The sequence below is a fragment of the Periophthalmus magnuspinnatus genome, chromosome 19 (genome assembly GCF_009829125.3).
Source record: "Periophthalmus magnuspinnatus isolate fPerMag1 chromosome 19, fPerMag1.2.pri, whole genome shotgun sequence".
In the NCBI taxonomy this organism is placed as follows: domain Eukaryota; kingdom Metazoa; phylum Chordata; class Actinopteri; order Gobiiformes; family Gobiidae; genus Periophthalmus; species Periophthalmus magnuspinnatus.
Genome location: NC_047144.1, coordinates 10,969,449 through 10,990,631, shown reverse-complemented (window position 1 = coordinate 10,990,631; position 21,183 = coordinate 10,969,449). Strand labels below are relative to the sequence as shown.

Genomic DNA, 21,183 nt, shown 5'->3' with positions numbered 1-21,183 from the left:
TCTATCCATTATGGGACTAGATTTTGTTTATTCACAAAATGTTTATGTTAGGAGAATTGATAGATCAGGGCTAAGCAGGTTGCCAAGTCAATAGAACTTGTATATTCCACTTATCATTAGCAAATTAATGATCCTTAATCAGATTTTTTTTTAAATGTATCGATCGATTTTATTGATATGGATTTAAAAGATAAGCCTGAATTGTTACCATCCATATATATTTTTGGCTTGCAGTCCACATGTGGGTATTTTTAGAATTTTTTTACCACAGTTTAACAGTCGGTATGCAGTTGGTATTTTATACAAAGATAGAAACAGTTTAAACTAAAATACTTTCAATATTATTGCAGTACATGTTTAAAATATAGCAAGTAGTACAAAAACATCACTTGACACTAAAAATATAGTATTGAAAAGATGGATTACTAAATTTACTCGGGACTCTTTGTTTTCAAACCATTTGTACAGTACATTCTTCTGGCTCAGATTTACAGCATACCAGGCAAATGCCACTGCGCAGGTTAATTTTAATTGGCTGGCCCTTATATCTGGCACTTGCTATGAGCATACCACATCCTGAAGGATTTTGTTCCAGTCCAAAAATATGCAAAATAAAAAAATCTTAAATAAACTTGGGGTTCTCCATTAGTGTTGAGAGCACTATTTGTTTTTGCCCAGGCTTTTAAAGAGCTATTTCTGGGTTGAGTCCTTCAGGTCTAGACAGAAAATGACATCCAATCTTTAAGCCCAGCGTCAGGTGCATGGCACATGGACCAGGACGGGCCCAAGAGGAAATTCTTTACAGTTTTGGGTTAAAGTCGGCTCTGTAACACTTGTCCATTTCAAACTGCACTATGTTCTCATGTTCTCACTGTGTTTGTGTAAGCGTGCATGAGTCTGAATCACATTCCAGTGGCTCAAAGGTAAGCACCTGCCATCGAGATCAATAAAAAGCCCTGCTCTTCCCGTAAAAAGAGAAACGCCCACGCCTGGTTTTAATAAAGTCATAAAAACTTTATTTCATGTCGTAAAAAAAATATTGTATGGCTTTCTGGATCTTAAAAACAAGGTTGGTTTGGTGCACTTGTTCCGCATGATTTGTACAGTACCTGTAGGATTTCATTTGAATAATATTACTCTCACACCACCATTGCTTCATGTATAAAGGGTGATTGAACCTGAATATTGAGAATGGATGAATATATTTAATGAAAAAAGAATCATTATAGCAGATGTCACTCCACTCTGAGTTGTTCCTCTGCTATCTCACGTAGTTTTATTTTCTGGATCTGATGAAAAAATAAAAGGAAAGATAAATAAATGTTTTAAAGCATATCTCAACATGGTACCATTATAACTGATAAAGAATACACCAATAAATCCATATCAGCAATCTACTGCTCTAAGACTACATCACTCAGAGAAAAGCAAAAATGATTAACATGGACATGCACACATTTTTTTTTCTCTAGAAATCAGATCATTATCACAAATATAATTCAAGAATAAAAATAAATAACACTCTCCAATCCGTAGACACAATGTACTACAGACACATCGCACATGCACTGCTCCTTACCTGTTCACACTTGTGTATGTAATTACCTGTTATAAGAACCCTTTCTGTTTGAAACTGACACAGATAATGAGAATATGTTTTTCTGAACTGGAAACAAATTCCACCAGTCTATAATTAATTCTGATTCTAAAAAAACAAACAACTATAACCTATACATAACTACAATAGCCTGAGCCCACTGACTCTCAGTCCCTCTTTATCTGAAGGGTGGTCCCTGATGGGACGAGGTGGGCTGACTCTCAATTAATCTAGCAGGACATGGTTTGCGTGCAGACTAACTAATAGCTCTTTTTCCTCCTGTCTGGGCATCTAGGGCAGGACCATTCAAACACAACCACATGTCTACAATAATTTATTTTAGCTAGCATCTCATGAAAGAAACATAAAAGCAGAATTGCAATCTGTCTGTTTTTGGGAACGCCTTAATAAGTAATAGTAGTAATAATAACTTTGATCTAACGTGTGCATTTTGCAATATACATTTGGTAAGAATATAACACGCACATTATATTTCCTATTTTGTAATGATGAGGTATAAAATGAAGATGAATTACCTTTCCAGTAACTGTGAGTGGGTAACTTGTGACAAAAAGAATGTAGCGAGGAATTTTAAAGTGAGCAATCTGTCAAACACACAAATTTAAACAGTGTGAAGTTTGTTGTGAATAAACATAAAATGTCAGTTATTGTTAAAAAAATACAATTTATAACAAGCTTACATTATTTTTACAGAAAGCTTTGATTTCTTCTGGTGTGCATTCCTGTCCATCAACAAGCTTGATACAAGCACAGAGCTCCTCACCCATTCGTTCGTCCTTTATTCCTACTACCTGCACACAGTTACATACTGTTTTAGTATACACAGTACAAACCTGGCACATACAGAGTACCTGGTTTGTATTTAACAGTTTGTTTTCTTACCTGAGCCTCTTTCACTTTTGGGTGTGTGTGAAGAAACTGCTCAATCTCAGCAGGATAAATGTTCTCTCCTCCTCTGATGATCATGTCTTTAATTCTGCCTTCAATGCGCAGGTAGCTGAATCCATCCATTTTGCCAATGTCCCTGAAAAACAAAACGTATAAATTCATTAAACAATAGTTTTGTCACGATACAAAAATCGCAAATTCTACAATACAAGATAACAAAATGTAATATTCAACACAAAATAATTGTACATTCAACATGTTACCATGTGGTCTAAAACTAGTTTTGATAAAGCTGCCCCTAAAACTGCTCAGGAAAGGAGAAATTTTGTGATTTCTTTTGTATCAATACTTATATTTTCAGTAATGGTTTTAGTTACGATTAGCATCTGATTTTCAATATTTCGGACAAGCCTATTAAGCAATGGAAAAAAAGAAAAACATCTGTCCTATATTTCAATGTATTAACATGCTATGAAAATGATACATATGAAATATTATCTAGAAGACACTCACCCAGTTTTGTACCAGCCGTCTCTGGAGATGCACTCATCAGTTTTGTCCTTATCACCCCAGTAACCAAGCATCACACAAAAGCCCCTGATCATTACCTCTCCCAGCTCCCCCAGAGGGACTATCTGCCTTGTACTGGGGTTCACTATTTTAGCCTGTGGACACAAGTACAGATATCAAGTATTGTCTACTTTGCAAATACTGTGACATTGTAATTTCTGAAAATGTTCCATCCTCTACCTCAACGTGGTCAAGGATGTACCCTACGGTCTCACACTTTCTCTCCATACTGTCAGAAGGAGTTCCACAAAATGTCACTGGGCTGTTTTCTGTGGTGCCATAGCCAATCTGAAAAAAACAAACAAACCCATCTCACAGCACATTTCATACAAACCAGCAACCCGTGCTTAACAGTGGAAAAGAACAAGGACCACAATAATACTTTAAGAAAGGAAGGTAACATAACTATTATATTGTAATGTATGATCTACTGTGTCCAAATAATTTCCCTTGTTGATCAATAAAATAGTATACCAAATGCTTAAGTTTTGTACATTTTTTATCAAGTAAGCAGACAGATTAAATAGGGTTAGTCATCTACAAACCAGAGTGTTGTTGGCTACCAGCTCTTTAGGCCGACATCATATGGCATTGCGTCTTGGGCAGCCAACATGTCTGAATGTGTTATTGTTATTGTGGTTTAATAAGTTCCTGCTACATCAGTCTGTCCCAAGAAGCTGTGGTTATAGACTTAACCTGACATGGCAATAATTGAAAATTACTGTAAATGAATACTGAACTAATGTAATGTGCCTTTAAGCCCAGAAACAAAAATATAATTACTCAAAAGTAGCATCTCCCAAAATACAAAAAAATGTACAGATAGCATGTGCTTTTTTGTGAAGTGGTAGAACTGTATAATATGCATGTCTATGTATAAAAATCTACACAATATCATCAGCAAATATGTATGTGACTAACATAGGAAACTGAACTTACAGCAACTGAGAAGATTCATCTGAAAAATGGAAAGTGTTGATATTCCCAATAAAATGGTACATTTGGTAAGTAAACTCTAGATTCTTTTAAGATGGCTGAGTCCATCTGTCATTTACCTGAAACAACCTGAAGCCAAACTCTAAACCTGCATTTTGGAAAAGCATAAAGCTGTGGATTGGAATACAATTGCTTTTGGGCTAATTATGGGTTCAAATCTGTTTTTACAATTCCCTGTGCTGCCAGGAACACGCTTTGAAAAATAACTTACAGACTAATGAATCCCACCATTGAAACAAGATATTCTTTTGGTCATAAAAATGTGATTGTGGCGATTACATAACTACAAGGCAGAGAGAGGAAATATGCAAGCAGGAACGTAAAGTGGCATGTTGAAGTTGCATTCCTGGGATGATGGAAGTATCCTTTGCCATTGTTATGATTTTAAACACCTCTGGCCAAACATCTGGAGCCAATTACAGGTTATAAAACGACCGCACACGAGTGGCTTTTTTTTACCCAAACCGCAGACTGAAGAAACAATACAGAAGTCTGGGCTCAGGTTTGACCTCATGACACGTTAGTTAATGTACACCTGTAGATCACTAAAATGTGAGACAACGATGACTAAATTATCTACAGCCAAACTGTACAGCCAAAGATGAGAAAATTAACAGCCAACATACAATTTAAGATGCAAATATGAAAAACAAATGTTTTGTCACTGTTTTGATAAATATATGAATCTATAATAAATTATTTAAACAGTGTAAGAAATTTAATTAAATTATCTTTGACAAGGACAGTGTAAATGCACCAGAATTAGCCAAAAGGATATTTTCCAACTGTTGTGCAGATGTTAAAATTGTGTACCTAAAAACAAGTACAAAATGTAACAATATTACATGTATTAGCAATTTTCAGAAATGAAGATATAAATCTAAACGTTAATTTGAAAATAATAATAATAACTGACTAGCACTAAGTGTTTGTATGAATTTAAAATAAAATAAGAATAAAAACAAAAAATTATGTTACGTTCAAACCAAAGATCACAGAAGGGTAATGTAAATAAGTATGCATACTATCCTATTGAAGCTCATTTGGGGTTAACTCTCAGACACTTACACTCCTCTCAGCTCAACACGCGACAAGCCCTCCACTTTTTTCTCTTTTTTTCTCAAAGTAAATGTTATAAATAGTGCAGTGTGCAGTGACTGGCCATCCTCCTCCACTCAAAGTGAATTTCTCAGCTCAGCCCACCTTTGCTCACTCACCTTTGAGGCACCATAACAAACTTGACCACGCGTTTTCTTTTCTACTTTGCGTAAGAGTGCCGTACACCTCGGAGCAGTGCACCAGTACGCTCCTCTACATCATCTACAGCATGCGTTGTGTTAGCTGGCTATTGTTGGGGACCTCTCTCCTGATTTTGGGTCCAGCGGTCACAGGCGCTCCAGGGCAATGTCCGGACTTATGCCATTGCCACAGCGACCTACTGCACGTCATCTGTTTTAACGTGAAGCTCAAGAAGATACCAAGAGTTTCCGAAACTACTCAACTGCTCAATCTCCAAAGGAACAACCTAGGCAACATTCCCACTGGGGCTTTCAGTGACAGTAAAGGATTGATTTCACTACATATGCAGCATTGCCAGCTCAGAGAAATTGGCTCACAGGCGTTTAAAGGCCTTACAAAACTTGCTTATCTCTATCTATCCAACAATGAGATCACTACCATCAAACCAGGCGCATTTGAAGACTTAACAGGACTGACATATCTGTATCTAGATGGAAACCAGATCACCGAATTGGCAAAAGGGCTTTTCTCACCTATGATAAATCTGTTTATATTACAGCTGAACAACAATAGACTAAGAGAGCTTCGTCCTGGGACGTTCACAGGAGCCAAAGACCTGCGTTGGCTTCACATGGCCAACAATACTCTGACCACGCTGCAGCCTGGATCCCTGGATGAAGTGGAGAACCTGGCTATCCTGCACTTGGATGGGAACAGAATGGCCACCTATCCCATTGCAGCCATGAGTAAACTGAGAGTGGTGGAGGAACTGACCCTTAGCAGGAACCCCATGAAGACCCTCCCAGACCTGGCGTTCCAGAGCTTTGGGCGATACATGGAGAGACTGTACTTGGACAATATGGGGCTGGAGAAGGTAAGTCTGCTGCATTAAGAAGTAAAGTAAAACTAATAGGGTAGGTATCTTTATATATTCTGTAGTTTTTGTACTGGTCCTAAGCCCAAAATGACGAGGGTGGCATAAGGGCATCTAACAAAACATCCGTGTGAAATGAAATTACTGGATGCTACAAAATAAACATTTTAGCCAGGGTAAAAAAATGCAAAAACAGTTAATCAACTACCGATTTAGTATATCTATACATCTATTATGCTCTAGTAACATGCATATTCGTGTTTTGTCATCACTTCTTCCAGTCTGTAGCAAGTACATTGTATGTTCTTACGTGTGCAGTCTGTCACATTTAAAAATATGATAACTAAAGTCTCAAGGAGTCAGGATTAATTGTAATGTGTCTATCCCATAAACTGCATTTAATTGATATGCAACTATGTCTTAAGTAACAGAAGCATTTCCCAATCTCCAATAACTTGGGAGTTACATGACTGCAATTAACCATGGCCTGGGTATTTATTATATATAGTAATATTACTACAGTCAGAACAACCAATGTCATACAAATCATTAAATATTATTATTAGATTCCCTTTATATTAGCTCTATAATGCTTAAGTATGAAAGCATTACAGAGTAAATGGTAAACTAACAAGCCATCTAGGAGCGGTGTGGATGCAGGTATTTTTAGCGTGTTTTTGTTTGCTGGACTCCTTCCAAGCATGTCCACGAGTCTAATTATTACACAGCAGTTATTTTGAGTTCATGCGTTTTCTCCTCGTGCTTTGGCCAGGTCTAGTAAACAGTTCAGGAGGGGTTAGGACCTACACCAGTAAACAGACGTGTTCCTTAGGGCTATGAACTGATGTATTTTTAGCTAGCCATCTCTAAACTTGAATGGACAATTGGGTCCTTTGCGAGCCTTTCCTGGCAGAGAAGAGACTTGCAGAGAGAGACACGGCAGAGAGACTTCAAAAAACATCTTAGACATTTTGGAAGTCCTCCATCTTCCATTGCTTTAAAATACCATGCCGTGTGCAGGTTCACAGTGGAAATTTCCAAAAGTGCACACACCCCTCATCCTTCATCCAAAACTATTTCAAAGGGTTGTCTCTCAAACTTGACACGACGCACTTGGGCCCAGCTAGCACCTCTCTGAAGTTTTTAGCACCCTTGAAGTGGAAAAGGAGCCCAGAGAAAATCTGTGTTTGCATAGAGAAGGATGAGAGAGGGCTTTCATTACTGAGCAGGACTAGAGAGATTCCCCTGCATCTCACAGACAGGACATAGGGTCAGACTGAGGGTGTGGTACTAAATCTGCCATATGCATCAACCAAAATATTACGGCCATGGCACAGATAGGTAAAGTTAACAGCACCATTTCTATCTTTGCATTATATATTATGGAATATGTTAGTAAATGGGATATAATATTAAGCAGCACTATACCCTAGACTAAACCAGTACTAAACCAGAACAAAAAGGGGACCCCAGAAAGTCTACATTCGGACTAAACTGGGATAAAACCATGACCAAACTGGGACAACTGAATCTTCAGCATTGGTATCAAAAGCCAGAAAGAATGACTAGATGATATGGTCAGACAGTCACCAAATATGTTGCACATATGAGGACAAATTCAACAAAAAATCCACTCAGATACAAGTTACTGAAGAGGTTAATGTTGGTTCAAATATAAAGAAGATTTCATAATATCCAATATAGACTTGGTGAAACGTTTATATCTTTCTCTAGTTCTCAGATGGAGCATTCACTGGTGTTACTGCCATCAAGTCTCTTTACCTGGACAACAACAGACTCAGGACCCTCCCCAGAAGTCTGGAGTATGGGACCCTGACCAACCTGACCCTGTTCAACAACCCATGGACCTGCAGCTGCTCGCTCGCTCCACTCAAGAAGTATAACTGATAACTATACTTGCATTTTCAAATTAACCTGGCTGTATGCTGCTTATTGAGATGTCAACATTATTTAGTTAATCAACAACTGTGATCTTTCAGGTAACAACATAATCATAACAACTTAAAAATAGTGAATAGTGTCCATTTAAAAAGCAAAAATAAGGTAAGGTATCATTTATTGGTCCCTTGAGAGAAATTCATTCTATGCATTTGACCCATCTCCAGATCATACCTTAGCTGAAGGACTAGTTTCTGCATGTTTTGGTTTGATGGGGGAAATTGGAATGCCCAGAGGAAACCCGCCAAACACAGGGAAAAGCATGCAAAGTCCCAGGAGTCGGAACCTATTTGCTGTGAGCAGAGGGTGCTAGCCATTCAGCCATTTTGCTACCAAGCCATGAATCAATTTTTGCTTCAATCTAGGCTCCAAAAAAGTCAATCTAAAAGTAAAGTGCTTTTTAAAAATGTGTTCATTCAGACAATTTGAGTTCATAAAGGTGAGAACATGAGGAATGGTAATGTAGATAATGGAAATAATCATTAAAATCACGATGCTTCTTCTGATAATAATCGTATCGCTATTTTTATTTATTTTTTGCCTTATAGGTGGATGGACACTACCCGTATCCGCACTGATGCCCTGTGTGCCTCTCCGGCTCAGCAGAAGGGCAGGCAGGTCCGGGACAGCTCTGCCTTCAGCAGCTGCAGACCCAAACAGAAAAAAAAACAGGGGCAAAACAAAGGGCACACGTCAATGAACACAACAACTACAGGTACAGCAGGAGGGAAACGGCACAGTTGACTTGAAAACTAATGGATTTAGTTATAATTCAGTTAAGTACTTTTGGTAGGCTGATTTTGCTGATTCATTTCTGGCTCTGACAATTTAATAACTCTCGTCACTCTTTAGTCTCCTTCACACTGAATGCAAACTAAAAAAAACACCCAAACATCAAAAGGAAAATACATCTTATGTGTTTAATTAATGAAATGTTGTAGAGCAATAAGTAAATAGCAATTTTAAAGAGTTAAAAGAGTAAGTCTTCATTACTGTACAATGGTTTATAAAAGGAGCTAAAATCACAACTGAACTTGGGTTGCCAGTGCCTTAACCTGGGAGGATACATACAAGTTTTTCTCATTCTCAGTATATAATGAACAGGCCTCATGTGAAAGCTCAGACTCCTGGCTGCACTAGCACTGTTGTTTTTCCCACATAAATGATGCTCTGTAATTGACTTCAAAACATTTGTAATTTTCTGAACCACATCCCTTACATGTGGTTGATCCCAGTCAAACCTGTCATAAACTTTTCATTCAGCTCCACTGCTCCTGTTTTTCTTAGTGTTTAAATTGGCTGCTCATTTTGTTTTTTCACAGGAAACGGCCTATTGACATGAACAGCAGCAACATGGAAAAGCCTTACTCATTCTTTAGAACAATAAGCATTTGTAAAATCAATATAATGACACATTGCGTAAATTAATCATAAGAAGTTCATTCATATCAATTGTTTTTTTGTGTATATTGAAGCTGGTTTGACAGGTATGTAGCTAAATGGAGAACGCATAATGTATTTACCAATTTCCATGATTCCCCCATTTAAATTAAATTTAACTTATGTCTGAAAAATGAATAAAACACAGTATTTTTTTTCTATTGCGTAATAAATGTTGCCATTATTGCAAAATCCATTTGTAAAAGCAAATATGTAAGTGTCAAAAGTATGTAAATAAGATACAATTTAACCAAGTCTAGTATTATGTACAATAATTCTCTTTCTGTTTTTTTTCTGTCTCTGTAAATGTCTAAATGCCATATTCTATGCATATCATGTTTATTCATAATCTGTAATTATCTGGACAATGGAGTGATAACAGTTTCACTACCAATAAATCTCTACAAAAGACTCATCCTGCCTTATATTTTGCTTACTTCATCAAATTGTCATGATTTATTTCTGTATTTATTAGATTAAATTTCCTTGAGCATTACATAAGAAAGTGTCGCCCTCTTGTGGCTAAAGGCTTAACATTGCATGTTTGTGTTTTGAGCATGTTTTGTGCATTGTATTGAATATATTACTCACTGTTATTCCATTCACACCCATTACAGATATCACTTTTTTCATCAGTTCTGGAGGACACGGAGAACCAGCCATGATCCCTACACAAATAGATGGATTGATACACATTACATTATAGGAATAATAGTTGCATAGATTTTATTATGCAAATATTAAAATTATACTCCATATAAAATACAAGACTCACCTGATTCCACTGATGACAGGTCATACTTATGGATGTCCGGCTGGTTGACCATGTCCACGTACATAGTCGGGGTCCCGTAGACAATAGTACATCTGGTAAATAAAAATAAAAATAAAACATCTAATGGTGACACTATTCTGTATGTTTCTTAAAAGTGAAATAAGGGAAATTGTGGTAAGAATTCACAAAAGAAAGAGTAGAAACATTTATTTGGAAGTACAGAGATGACTGGAAAAGTATTGTGTTAATACACAATTGTAAATAATATTTGTATAAATAAGTAGAAGTAGTAGCAGCAACAGCAGGAATAATACTAATAGCAGAAGTAGGTTTAGGTTTACTTTTTTTCTGTGGAAACATTTTATGAGACCACATTGCTGAATAAAATAAAGCCATTGTACTTCATAAGGAGGCCGAGCCTTTGGCCTTTCCAGTTTTCTCTTAAACAGATGGTCTTTATGTTGTTGCATGGCCTACGAAACAGCTGGTATTGTCCTTTCAAATCCCCCCCCCCAAAAAAAAACCCCAAATCTGAACCAGGATCTCACTTAGAAAATGGGCTACTGATATGAAGAGCCAGAAACACCGCATGTACAGTGGCGACGTTAAAGCAACAGAGTAAATTTTCTATTTAGCCTTGTTTAACACTATACAGTCATTTGTAATACATTACATACATCTGTACATGCTGCAGAGACAGTGAGAACCGGTTTGCACTAGTCGAGCTTCTTTCAACAATCAATGAGATATGTGTCTGCAAATCTGTGGACAGATTTTCAAATAGGTTTTGTAAGTTTGTGAGTGAGTTTCCTAAATGAGTAGTCTGCAGCCCAATAATGTGCAATGTGACAATATAAAAATAAGATCTATTAACATAAGAATAAAATACAACACTTATTAATCAGATTTGGTCTGTGAAATATTATTGTTTGCTGTGCTTGAAAACATACAACGGTGAGCTTTGATACTGTTTTTAAACTTAATGTAAGCTACACCCACTGCAAGTTATTCATAGAATATTTCAAGGCAGTCTTCATGACTCTCAAAACCATAGTTCATTAGTTACTGACCTAGTTTTAGTTTGCATGTAGTTACCACCAAACAAAGTGTCTGAAAGCTCCATTCACTGTAGGATCTTCATAAATCAATGAAATGTCATAGCATAGTAAATCCAAAGTTATCAATATGTGCAAAATGCAAATGTTAAAATGGTTTTGGTCTTACAACTTATGGCCTTAGGAGTAATAATAAGTAATAATATAAAATGTATTTTTATGACATGAAAACTAGGGAACAAAAACCAAAGCCTTCATCATTGTTATTCAAAACCATTTGTAATATGGACAGTGTTACCTTTCACTCTCCATTGCTTCTAGGTTGGCCTTTGAATTATACCCCGGAGATGGAAACACAAGAGTTGTCCCATGTACAGCCGCACACATCCCACCTCCCACTGAACCGAAACAGTGGTACAGAGGCACGGGGAGGCAGATCCGAGTGTGGGGCTACAGGAGGAGAACATCATTAACACAATATGATAAACAACTTTAAAAATGTAGCAACATAGTTTTTTCTGTCTTTTATGTGTCCATCTAACCTTATTATTTGTATCTTTTTTCTCACAAGAAAAAAATTATTCTTCTATCAAACTTTCTTCAGAATTGAGGTCGGTTGCCTTAAACCATATAGTCTAAATGGTTAACATTTGAAACCTTTTGACTATGGATCACTGATGGATGATTTAAAGCTTACGACAACATCAATAACTTTAGGTTTAAAATCACCTTAAAATCACCTTAAAATCTACTTTTTGCTGATAATATCCCTGCTCTATGTATTTTCAAACCAATTCAATCTGGAAAATATTGACAAAATATGAGCTGTCTATCAAATTCAGAACCAGGATCACAGGAGAGTCTTACTGCCAAAATTTAAACATTTTGTTTGCTTTGATTATATGCTGCAACATAAAACAAGAATAATAATAGTAAAATAAAAACTGTGATAAAAAAGACATGCATAAAATAAAGTCATAGAACAAAATAGACTTAAATACAAAATATGTACAGTATGAACAGAACAGCAGTGCAAAACTAGCAGTGCAATTAGGCAGAGTGCTGTTGACATGAGCTATGTAAAACTTACAGTTAATTAAAATGAATAAAAAACATATTAAACTCACTTATATCTATATCTACTTCTAGTCATCAACAATTTCCTCTGTCACTGTCTCTGAAGTCTAAACTATAAAACTTAATTGACCTCATCTCAGTTCATAATAGGTCCACACTTGACTTACCTTCCAGTGGTACCCAAACCGCCGGCCAACATAATACGCATCGTTTACGATGTTGTGGTGGGACAAAGTTGCACCCTTCGGAGTTCCAGTTGTGCCCTGGTAATAAATATATTTGAATGACGATAACATTTTTTTTTTTTTCTCAGTCTACAATGTGAAATGAAGAGTAGAGCGAGACATCAGTAAAATTGTCATGCAAACCAAGAATCGATCCTTGGCTTTTGTATGAATTTTATGTTGCTGAATAGACATGTGTTAAAGTCATGAATATCTTGGTCATTATTATCATGAAAATCTAACCTACAAGTGTCCATATGAACTTGTTGCCTCACCGATGTGAACTGGATGTTGATGGGGTCGTCAAAGCAGAGTTTCTTCTGCAGATCCTGAAGCTCCCGTTTATGTTGGCTGTCTCCCGCCTGCATGATGTCATCAAAATGAAACATCCCTGGCTCTCGACTGTCCAGAACTATCACTGTTTGCAGATCAGGTAACCTACATGGCAAATACACAGGGATCTTTCAGTTTACCTTCTACTGAAGCAAAGTGTGTTTGTTGTAGAATTAGATTTTTTTAGACAAGGAGGAGAGTCTTTATTTTTTTATTTTTCAACATTTCTGGCCCGAAAGATTTACTGGACAGGACAGCTATAGTATGAAAGAGGGAGAAAGCGGGTAGAGAAAAGCGGAGGCAAACCCACGATGTCAAGATGATAATAACCACATATGTGCAATAAAACCACTACATCTACATCACCACCACCAAGCACAAGGGCAGGGGTCTTAATCACTGTTTTATTGAGGCAGAGGCTTCAAATAGAAAATCCATGTTCTGATAATTGTTTCTTAACTATTGGGTAGACAACTTTGCTATATAATTTTCTTATTTCTGTTTTAATTCTCAAGATCATTTTAATGCATGTTTATTATCACCACTTTGACATAACCTCATATTATTAAACAGAAATGTCACTATAGTGGGAAAGGCTGGGGTTTGAAAGGTGAAATAATTGTGATGGAAATTTAAGTATATTCATGTTGTCTTTAAGTGCATTTGATCACATGTGTGAGATCACATCAGTCTGTTAGACCCAGACTACACATTAACATGTGTGAAGGCTCTGTCTCCATCCCACAGGAAACTCGTTGTTGTAATACATGTCTAAGTTCATTATCTCATGGCTGTGAAACAAAAGTCACTCTGCTTTGAAATGTATGTAGCATTGTCATTCTGGGATAAAATAGTCAGAGCTCAGATGCTGGGGGTTGAGTTGTTGAGACTTGGACTTAGAGTGAGAGGGGAACTGGGGGGAGTGGCCAGGAGGCTACCAGTCTGTGGGCCCTGTCCTGTCTGTATCTGCTGTTAACAAACAATAAACCTTTTTTCCTGTATTGCAAAACTCACCGAGCTTTGTAAATGGATTACATTTCATCTAGAACGGTAATTTTTCCACAACAATAAGATGAAATCAACATATTTCCTGCTAAATAGTGAAGGCAAAAACATCATTTGTAACATAAGCCAAATGTGAGCTCCATACCTTTTACTCTTGAGGGCTCCAGGGGCACAGGTGTCTAACTCAGGACAGATCTCTCTGAGCATTTTTGAGTATTTTTGAGTCAGAAACTGAGTGGGGCACACTATGGCATTACAGCTGACCTGAGCAGAGAGGAGCAAAGTATTCATATCACAAACAAGTACAGACAAGTCATTTCACATCATGTAACTTGACTAACCTTCTTTAAGGCGTACTCCACCTCTCTGACCTGGTATGCTGGGTTCACAGACACCTGCAGCAGTGAAACAGTTTAAAGTTCAGATGACTTGACAAGTCTATTTTATTAATTAACTTGAGCAGTCTGTACAAGTAAAATACGTGTTCTATTTCATACCTCCTGACCTCCATATGTAAGGGCATATGTAAGCTTGATGTAACTATAGTAAATTATTTCATTGGTCATTAGTCAAAAATGCTCAAACTGGAGAATTCACTTGTCGAGGTAGCTCTAAAATGCATAATAAAGTAGAAACAATTTGTGTTTAACTTTTCTTATAGGTGATTGTGTGTTTAATAAAATCAAAAGTCAATGTCATAAATAATCTTACGCACCAGTATAATGCCAGCTTTAGCCGTGGCAAACTGCAACAACACCCATTCATAAATATTGGGTCCCCACATGCCGAGCCGGTCTCCCTTTTTTAGCCCGATGGCGAGGAGGCCCGCTGCCGTCTGATCCACCTGCATTGACAGGAGAATAACATGGGATAAAGTCATTGACATATAGATTAAAATGGTCTTAAGGTAGTGAAACAACAGTATTGACAAAGCAGGAGTGGTGTGTCAGTATTACTAGTGACATGCGTATGGTCTGATGACTAATTAATTAATTAAAATTGGAATCATGTATATACAAATAATCTAAATAGTGCTTATAACGCTTTCATGACAACGTTTCTCAATTTATGACAAAAACTGCAAAATTACAAAAATATGTGCACACGATAAGAAAAATACTCTTAATCCATGGATGACAAACGGATTGAAAAACGCATGTAGGAAGAAAAATTGTCTTTACAGAAGATTTCTCAAATTGAGAACAAAAGATTCAGAAGTTAGGTATAAAAAACATAAAAACAAGCTTGTATCAATTATGAGAAGACAAAAAAAAGATTACTACACCAAATTATTGGATGAGAACAAAAACAATATAAAAAATACATGGGGTATAATAAACATGGTCTTGCAAAAAGGTAAGGTAACTTCAAATATTCCAAACTATTTTACAAAAAATAATGTAGATATTTTTGGGAAAGAAGAAATTGTTAACGAATTTAATCATTACTTTTCTAACATTGGCCCAAATTTATCAAACAATATCCCAAAAGAAAGCAACAATGATGGAGCAATAGCTGATAATGTAAACAGTATGTTTTTGGAGAGTGTGCAGGCAAATGAAGTCTTGACAATTGTTCAAAATTGTCCAAATAAAAAAATCTAATGATTACACTGATATTAATATGTTATTGATCAAGAAAGTGATAAACGTTGTTATTGAGCCTTTCACATATATATGTAATCTTTCATTCAGCACAGGAATATTTCCAGATCACATGAAAGTGGCCAGAGTCATTCCACTTTTTAAAAAAGGAAATAAAAATGATTTCTCAAATTATAGACCTGTATCACTGCTTTCGCAGTTCTCAAAAATTTTAGAGAAACTATTTGTTAGCAGATTAACTAAATTTATTGGAAAATACAAAATTTTAAGTAAGAACCAACATGGATTTCATTCCAATCATTCAACCGCCACAGCATTAATGGATCTAGCTGAAGAAATCCCTAATGCCATGGACAAGAAACAATATTTAGTTAGTATCTTTGTCGATCTTCAAAAAGCATTTGATACTCTAGATCATGAAATATTATTACAGAAGTTATACAAGTATGGTATACGAGGTGTACCACACAAATGGGTCACAAGTTACTTAATGAACCGTTATCAATTTGTGGAAATTAACAACATAAAATCAGGACATCATCAAGTAACGTGTGGGGTACCCCAAGGTTCGGTCTTGGGGCCAGTACTTTTTCTCCTTTATGTGAATGATCTTATGTCTGTATCAAAATTACTAAATTGCATCTTGTTTGCTGATGATACCACATTATTTTACTCAGGAAAAAACATAAATGAGGTTATAAAAAATGTAGAAGATGAGTTTAAAAAAATATTAAAATGGTTCAATGCTAACAAGCTATCTATAAACATTAGCAAAACTAAATTTATGGTCTTTAGTTGTAAAAAGAAAGATTTAGAGGTAAGATTATTCACACAAGGATTAGAGATAGAAAGAACAAGTACATTTCGTTTTTTAGGAGTTATGATTGATGAACAGCTGACGTGGAAATCCCACATAGAGCAAGTAAGATCAAAAGTATCACAAACCATAGCCGTATTACACAAGGTGAAAGAGTCTCAACAGAGATGCATTGTTCTTATTGTATAACACATTGATCGTTCCATATTTGACATATTGCATTGAAGTGTGGGGAAGTGCTTGTAAAACCTACATTGAACCAGTTTTTCTGTTACAGAAGCGTGCTATTAGAGTTATCAATGGAAGTGGATATAGAGAACATACAAATCCAATTTTTATTCAGTTAGAAACGTTGAAATTTAACGAATTGGTGGAATATGGCATTCTTAAAACCATGTACAAAGCTCATCAAAAAGTGTTACCAGAGAAGTTGCAAAATAGATTTTGAAAGAGAGAAAATAGATATCAATTAAGAGGAACTGATGTATTTTCTAAACCAGTGTTCAGAACAAAACCAAAGGAAAGATGTATTTCAATCAAGGGAGTCAGTCTTTGGAACAGCCTAGAAAGTAATATTAAAGAATCCAAATCCATTTATATGTTTAAGAAAAGTTTGAAATTATCATTATTAAGAAAATATATAACTGATATGTGACAGGATGATTTTGTGTTTTTTTTTTCGTAAAGTAGCTGTACATTTATGTTTGACTTTGTATAATGTAGTGAATAAGAAGTCAGAGTTGATGAGGGGCAGATATTACAAGCTTTTTGCTTCTTTCTGTGCCCTTTCATTCACTTAACAAAATTGTACAAAAGCCGTAATACTGTATGCAGTTATGCGGATTGTTTTGTTTTAATGAATGAAATAAAATATTAAATTGAAATTGAATTGAAATTAATTAAACTGGAATAATGAAAAAAGTCTTCGTGCAAACAGCACAGGGCAAAGTTAAAATTCACCACCTCATAAACCAGGTAAAGGGGCACAATGAAACTTTTCTAGTGGTGGACCGCAATCTGCTTGTCTCTATTGACATTTTATTGCTTTGCCTGCAGTGTTCTACAGTGTAGCATTAGACCTGTCTATCTTCCACTTATTCGATTACAGGTGTTTTATTTAATTGCCAATTATATGCTTATATTAGTTATTGTAATGGTTGATTATTGGTTCCTTTGTAATTAGAAGTATGATGATTAGAAACAATGATTCCTCCCATCAACTACAAAAATAGAGTAACCCAAAAAAGTCATGGGTGCCTGTTCTGTTTCTCTAAATCTACTGTAAAGTCACTGTTGCTGATCAACAATATTTAATCTTGCAGGTTAACAAATGACACAAATCAATAATCCAATAATAGTGACTTCTGCACAAAGCCTTCTCCAGCACATCCCAAAGATTCTCAATGGGGTTAAGGTCTGGACTCTGTGCTGGACAATCCATGTGTGAAAATGATGTCTCCTGCTCCCTGAACCACTCTTTCACAATTTGAGCTTGATGAATCCTATCATTGTCATCTTGGAATATGCCCGTGCCATCAGGGAAGAAAAAAAATCCATTGATGGAATAACCTGGTCATTCAGTATATTCAGGTGTCAGCTGACCTCAGTCTTTGAGCACAGACTGTTGCTGAACCTAGACCTGATTCGTACCTATAGGTTCGTATCTATTTGCCTAGTTAAATTATATATATATATATCATGTTGAAAAGCCCTTAGTCAAATACATAAGTAAGTAGCTTCTATGCTACACTGCCCTGGTTGACATCTCAGTTTTTATTTGCAGTGGTGGAGTGGTTTACAGTCTGAGCATGTCTAAACTGTTGTCGGATGTACAGCTGCAGTTACGCTTTAAGTTACTGGGGGAAAGGTCACAGAGTATAGGTTTTTGGCTTTTCAGTGAATAACTTATATAAAGTGCATTATTTAAGATTTGCAAAAGTGACAGCTATTGATAAAAAACAATAATATATATATATATTCTATCACTTTCATTATCTCATCTCCTGTATCTATGACTTAATTAATTTTATTATTGCTTGTCTTTGCTGTGACTTTGTGATTAAACTGTTGTAAATTGTTGTACAAGGGCAGAATACCTTTGAGCCTGTGTTAAATTAAGCTTATGAGAGACTCACATGTCCAAGATCCAAATATGAAGGTAATGATTGAAAGATTTTGCAACAAAAGACACTGACTCTCTCACAATATTATACCTTGTTAAAACTAATCTTTAAATGCTGGGTAAAACTTTACACTTTAAAACTAATGGCAAAACTTTTCTGGTGGAGGGTCCGCCACCAGCTTATCTCCATGGAGAGATCTTTGTCTATAATGCTCCACAGTTAAACTTATCTATCTGCATGGAGACAAGGCTTGTCACAAGGCCAAGTGACAGGTCAGCTTTAGGGAGAGGCAAATCTCACAGTACGAATGCATGTTTTTCAAGATATTTTTGAACAATAAAAATATGTGTAATTGAATAAAGGCTAGATTGATATGTTCAATACTATAGTATGGAACAATAAAATCTCCATGGAGACAAACAGGTAGCCTACCCACCATTAAAAAAGTTACACAGTGCACCTTTAAAGAAAAAATAATAATATTGTTGATAAAAAATTATATCGACAATTGAATAAAAAATAAAAAAAACAACTCATAAAAACAGTCAATGTCCTCCATATCTACAAGAATATCTAGAATGTCTGGCAATGCCTATCTCCTCATATTCCTTAAGAGATTTGTAATACTCCTCCCTAACTACTAGGATCAACAAAGAGACTGAGAGGCCTTTTGTTACAGTGCCCCTGACAACTGGAGTAATCTCCCTACATCATTAAGATCTATCACTGTGCTTGACTCCTTATTCACAAATCTTATGACACCATGTGCTTGTATCAAATAGAACAACTGTTTCCTTGCTGTTTCCTGAATCTACTCAACTTGTGTTTCCTGTTTTGTGTATGCAAAGCATTTTCTTGTTCTTGTTTGAGCAGTGTGTGAATAGAAAGAAAAGGATTCCCTTGAAACAGAGATAATGGTATCCAAAATAAATAAATAAATATAAATAGATCTGTGAGATTCTTGTGCCTTAATTACTTACATCTTCTTGAAACTGTGCAAAGGTTTTTCTGACCCCTTCCTTCAGGAAAAGCACAGCCTCCCGGTCTGGGATCCGCTCCACTGTGCTGAGCAGGATTTCTGGGATAGTTGCATGTAAAAGAGAAACACTGGACGTCCCGTGGGCATAACTGGTGGTTAGGGTTGGAATGAGGGGCGGGCTGTCAACGTGAATGCATCTATTGGAGAGAGAAAGAAGTTAAAATTGTATTTATTACAAAACTTGATTAATCCTAGATCATAATGTTCCTTCGGAAAAAAAAATCCAATTAACAGTTAACGATAAACAGTCCTACTTTGAATAAAAATGGGTTTGCGCAAGAGTTGACCTGATCACTTGTGCCACCGTGACACTATTTAACCAATAGACTATGCACATTGCCCACAGATGCACTGACAAATGGCCAACACAAAAGCTTGTCATCCTACCGCAGTTACATTATGATTACATTAAATACTTAGGAAGAGAAAAGTCATTTTGGTTCAAATTTAAAGGGGCCAGAAAGTGTATGTAGTCAGCTGTAAAGAATAGTCCACAAGGCACTTTCTGACCTCAGGGGACAGAGCTGATGGGGTGAAGAGGATGGAACTGCTTTTTGCAAACAATTTGGACTAGATTAAACTATTTAAAGGTCCTATGTTTTGCAAAAATGTACTTGTTTTTGACGAGGAAACAACCTTATAATAAAGATCAGAAAACAGCCTAATATCCCTGTAATACAATATGGACCCTTTAATGCAACGTTTTGTTCTTGATGATGGCTGATAAAAGAGAAAAATGCAGTGGCAGAGTGCCCAAGTAGCCTCACAAGAAACCCAGGGATCTTTTGTGCCCACCCCTTTTATTGTTTCAGTTCCTACAGGCTGTAAAAGTGTAACCTAACTTAAATGAACACGACTAAATCAACAATATTCGTTGGTGTAAGACGCAAACCTGCAACTTTTGTGCAAGTACAGGAGCCTAAAATGTGCTGTGCGTTACATGTCAAATCAGCGTGTTGATCTACTTTTAATGTTATGCAACCGCAATTGTTACTTGTGCAGAAAAAAACGTAACTTAAGACGATCATGTTATTGTTACGTACAAATACTTTCGTTAATGGCGCTGATTTGATGAATATTAAGTTATTTCAATCAGTGCACTACTGTTAACCTTCACTTTTATAATTAAACCTCATCGTTTCCTTCTTGACTCACCGACTAGTTGCAGGCAGCGCGGCAGGAGGGCGAGTCCACTGCCTCCACAGTAAAAATTCATTCTTGGAAAGCGGTGTAAGGTTGCGAAGAAATTTGGAACATAGTGCAAATTTCGGCATCATGGTGAATGGATCGCTGCGTGTAACAGAAGAAAACACCGCACCCAGTTGGAGAAGCCTCAGCTCCCGCGCGCCTCTGCAACAAGAAACTGGATGACACCGCAGGGAAAGCTCGCCAGTATCACTCTGGAGGTACTCACAAAAACTACTACAGTGGAAGTGGCAGAACAGTAACTCTGGCCTACGCACGGACCTTGATCCACAACTGGCTTTGTTGATTCAAAAGTGCAATCTCTCTTTGAACCTGAAGGAGGCGTCATGAGGAAAAAAGGA

At 36.4% G+C, this 21,183-nt stretch overlaps 2 protein-coding genes across 3 annotated transcripts; one reads left to right on the top strand and one right to left on the bottom strand.

Annotated features, from left to right (window-relative positions):
- Window positions 1-293: 293 nt before the first annotated feature.
- acsf2 (acyl-CoA synthetase family member 2) lies at window positions 294-21,150 on the bottom strand. The gene is made up of 16 exons (XM_033984204.2): window positions 20,792-21,150; window positions 19,578-19,773; window positions 14,769-14,897; window positions 14,395-14,448; window positions 14,199-14,317; window positions 12,991-13,153; window positions 12,659-12,754; window positions 11,713-11,864; window positions 10,360-10,451; window positions 10,176-10,252; window positions 3,257-3,364; window positions 3,020-3,171; window positions 2,501-2,642; window positions 2,299-2,409; window positions 2,134-2,202; window positions 294-1,289 (listed from the first exon to the last, which is right to left on the bottom strand). The coding sequence occupies exons 1-16, from the start codon at window positions 20,911-20,913 to the stop codon at window positions 1,236-1,238; spliced, it is 1,836 nt and encodes a 611-aa protein (XP_033840095.1). The 5' UTR covers window positions 20,914-21,150; the 3' UTR covers window positions 294-1,235.
- chad (chondroadherin) lies at window positions 5,232-9,710 on the top strand. 2 transcript variants are annotated; one of them, XM_033985103.2, is made up of 4 exons: window positions 5,232-6,185; window positions 7,920-8,083; window positions 8,693-8,859; window positions 9,467-9,710. In XM_033985103.2, the coding sequence occupies exons 1-4, from the start codon at window positions 5,400-5,402 to the stop codon at window positions 9,484-9,486; spliced, it is 1,137 nt and encodes a 378-aa protein (XP_033840994.1). In that variant the 5' UTR covers window positions 5,232-5,399; the 3' UTR covers window positions 9,487-9,710. The 2 variants fall into 2 exon arrangements, with proteins under 2 accessions (XP_033840994.1, XP_055085635.1); XM_055229660.1 differs by lacking the exon at window positions 9,467-9,710 and having other exon boundaries at window positions 8,693-8,932.
- Window positions 21,151-21,183: the final 33 nt, after the last annotated feature.

Excerpts from the sequence above, each read along its gene's own strand:
- chad (XM_055229660.1), top strand. The coding sequence starts at position 5,400 with ATGCGTTGTGTTAGCTGGCTATTGTTGGGGACCTCTCTCCTGATTTTG. Across the intron at positions 6,186-7,919 it reads ACAATATGGGGCTGGAGAAG|TTCTCAGATGGAGCATTCAC; the intron begins GTAAGTCTGCTG and ends ATCTTTCTCTAG. Across the intron at positions 8,084-8,692 it reads TCGCTCGCTCCACTCAAGAA|GTGGATGGACACTACCCGTA; the intron begins GTATAACTGATA and ends TTTGCCTTATAG.
- acsf2 (XM_033984204.2), bottom strand. The coding sequence starts at position 20,913 with ATGATGCCGAAATTTGCACTATGTTCCAAATTTCTTCGCAACCTTACA. Across the intron at positions 10,452-11,712 it reads GAAGCAATGGAGAGTGAAAG|ATGTACTATTGTCTACGGGA; the intron begins GTAACACTGTCC and ends TTTATTTACCAG. Across the intron at positions 1,290-2,133 it reads CACTCACAGTTACTGGAAAG|ATCCAGAAAATAAAACTACG; the intron begins GTAATTCATCTT and ends TTTTTTCATCAG.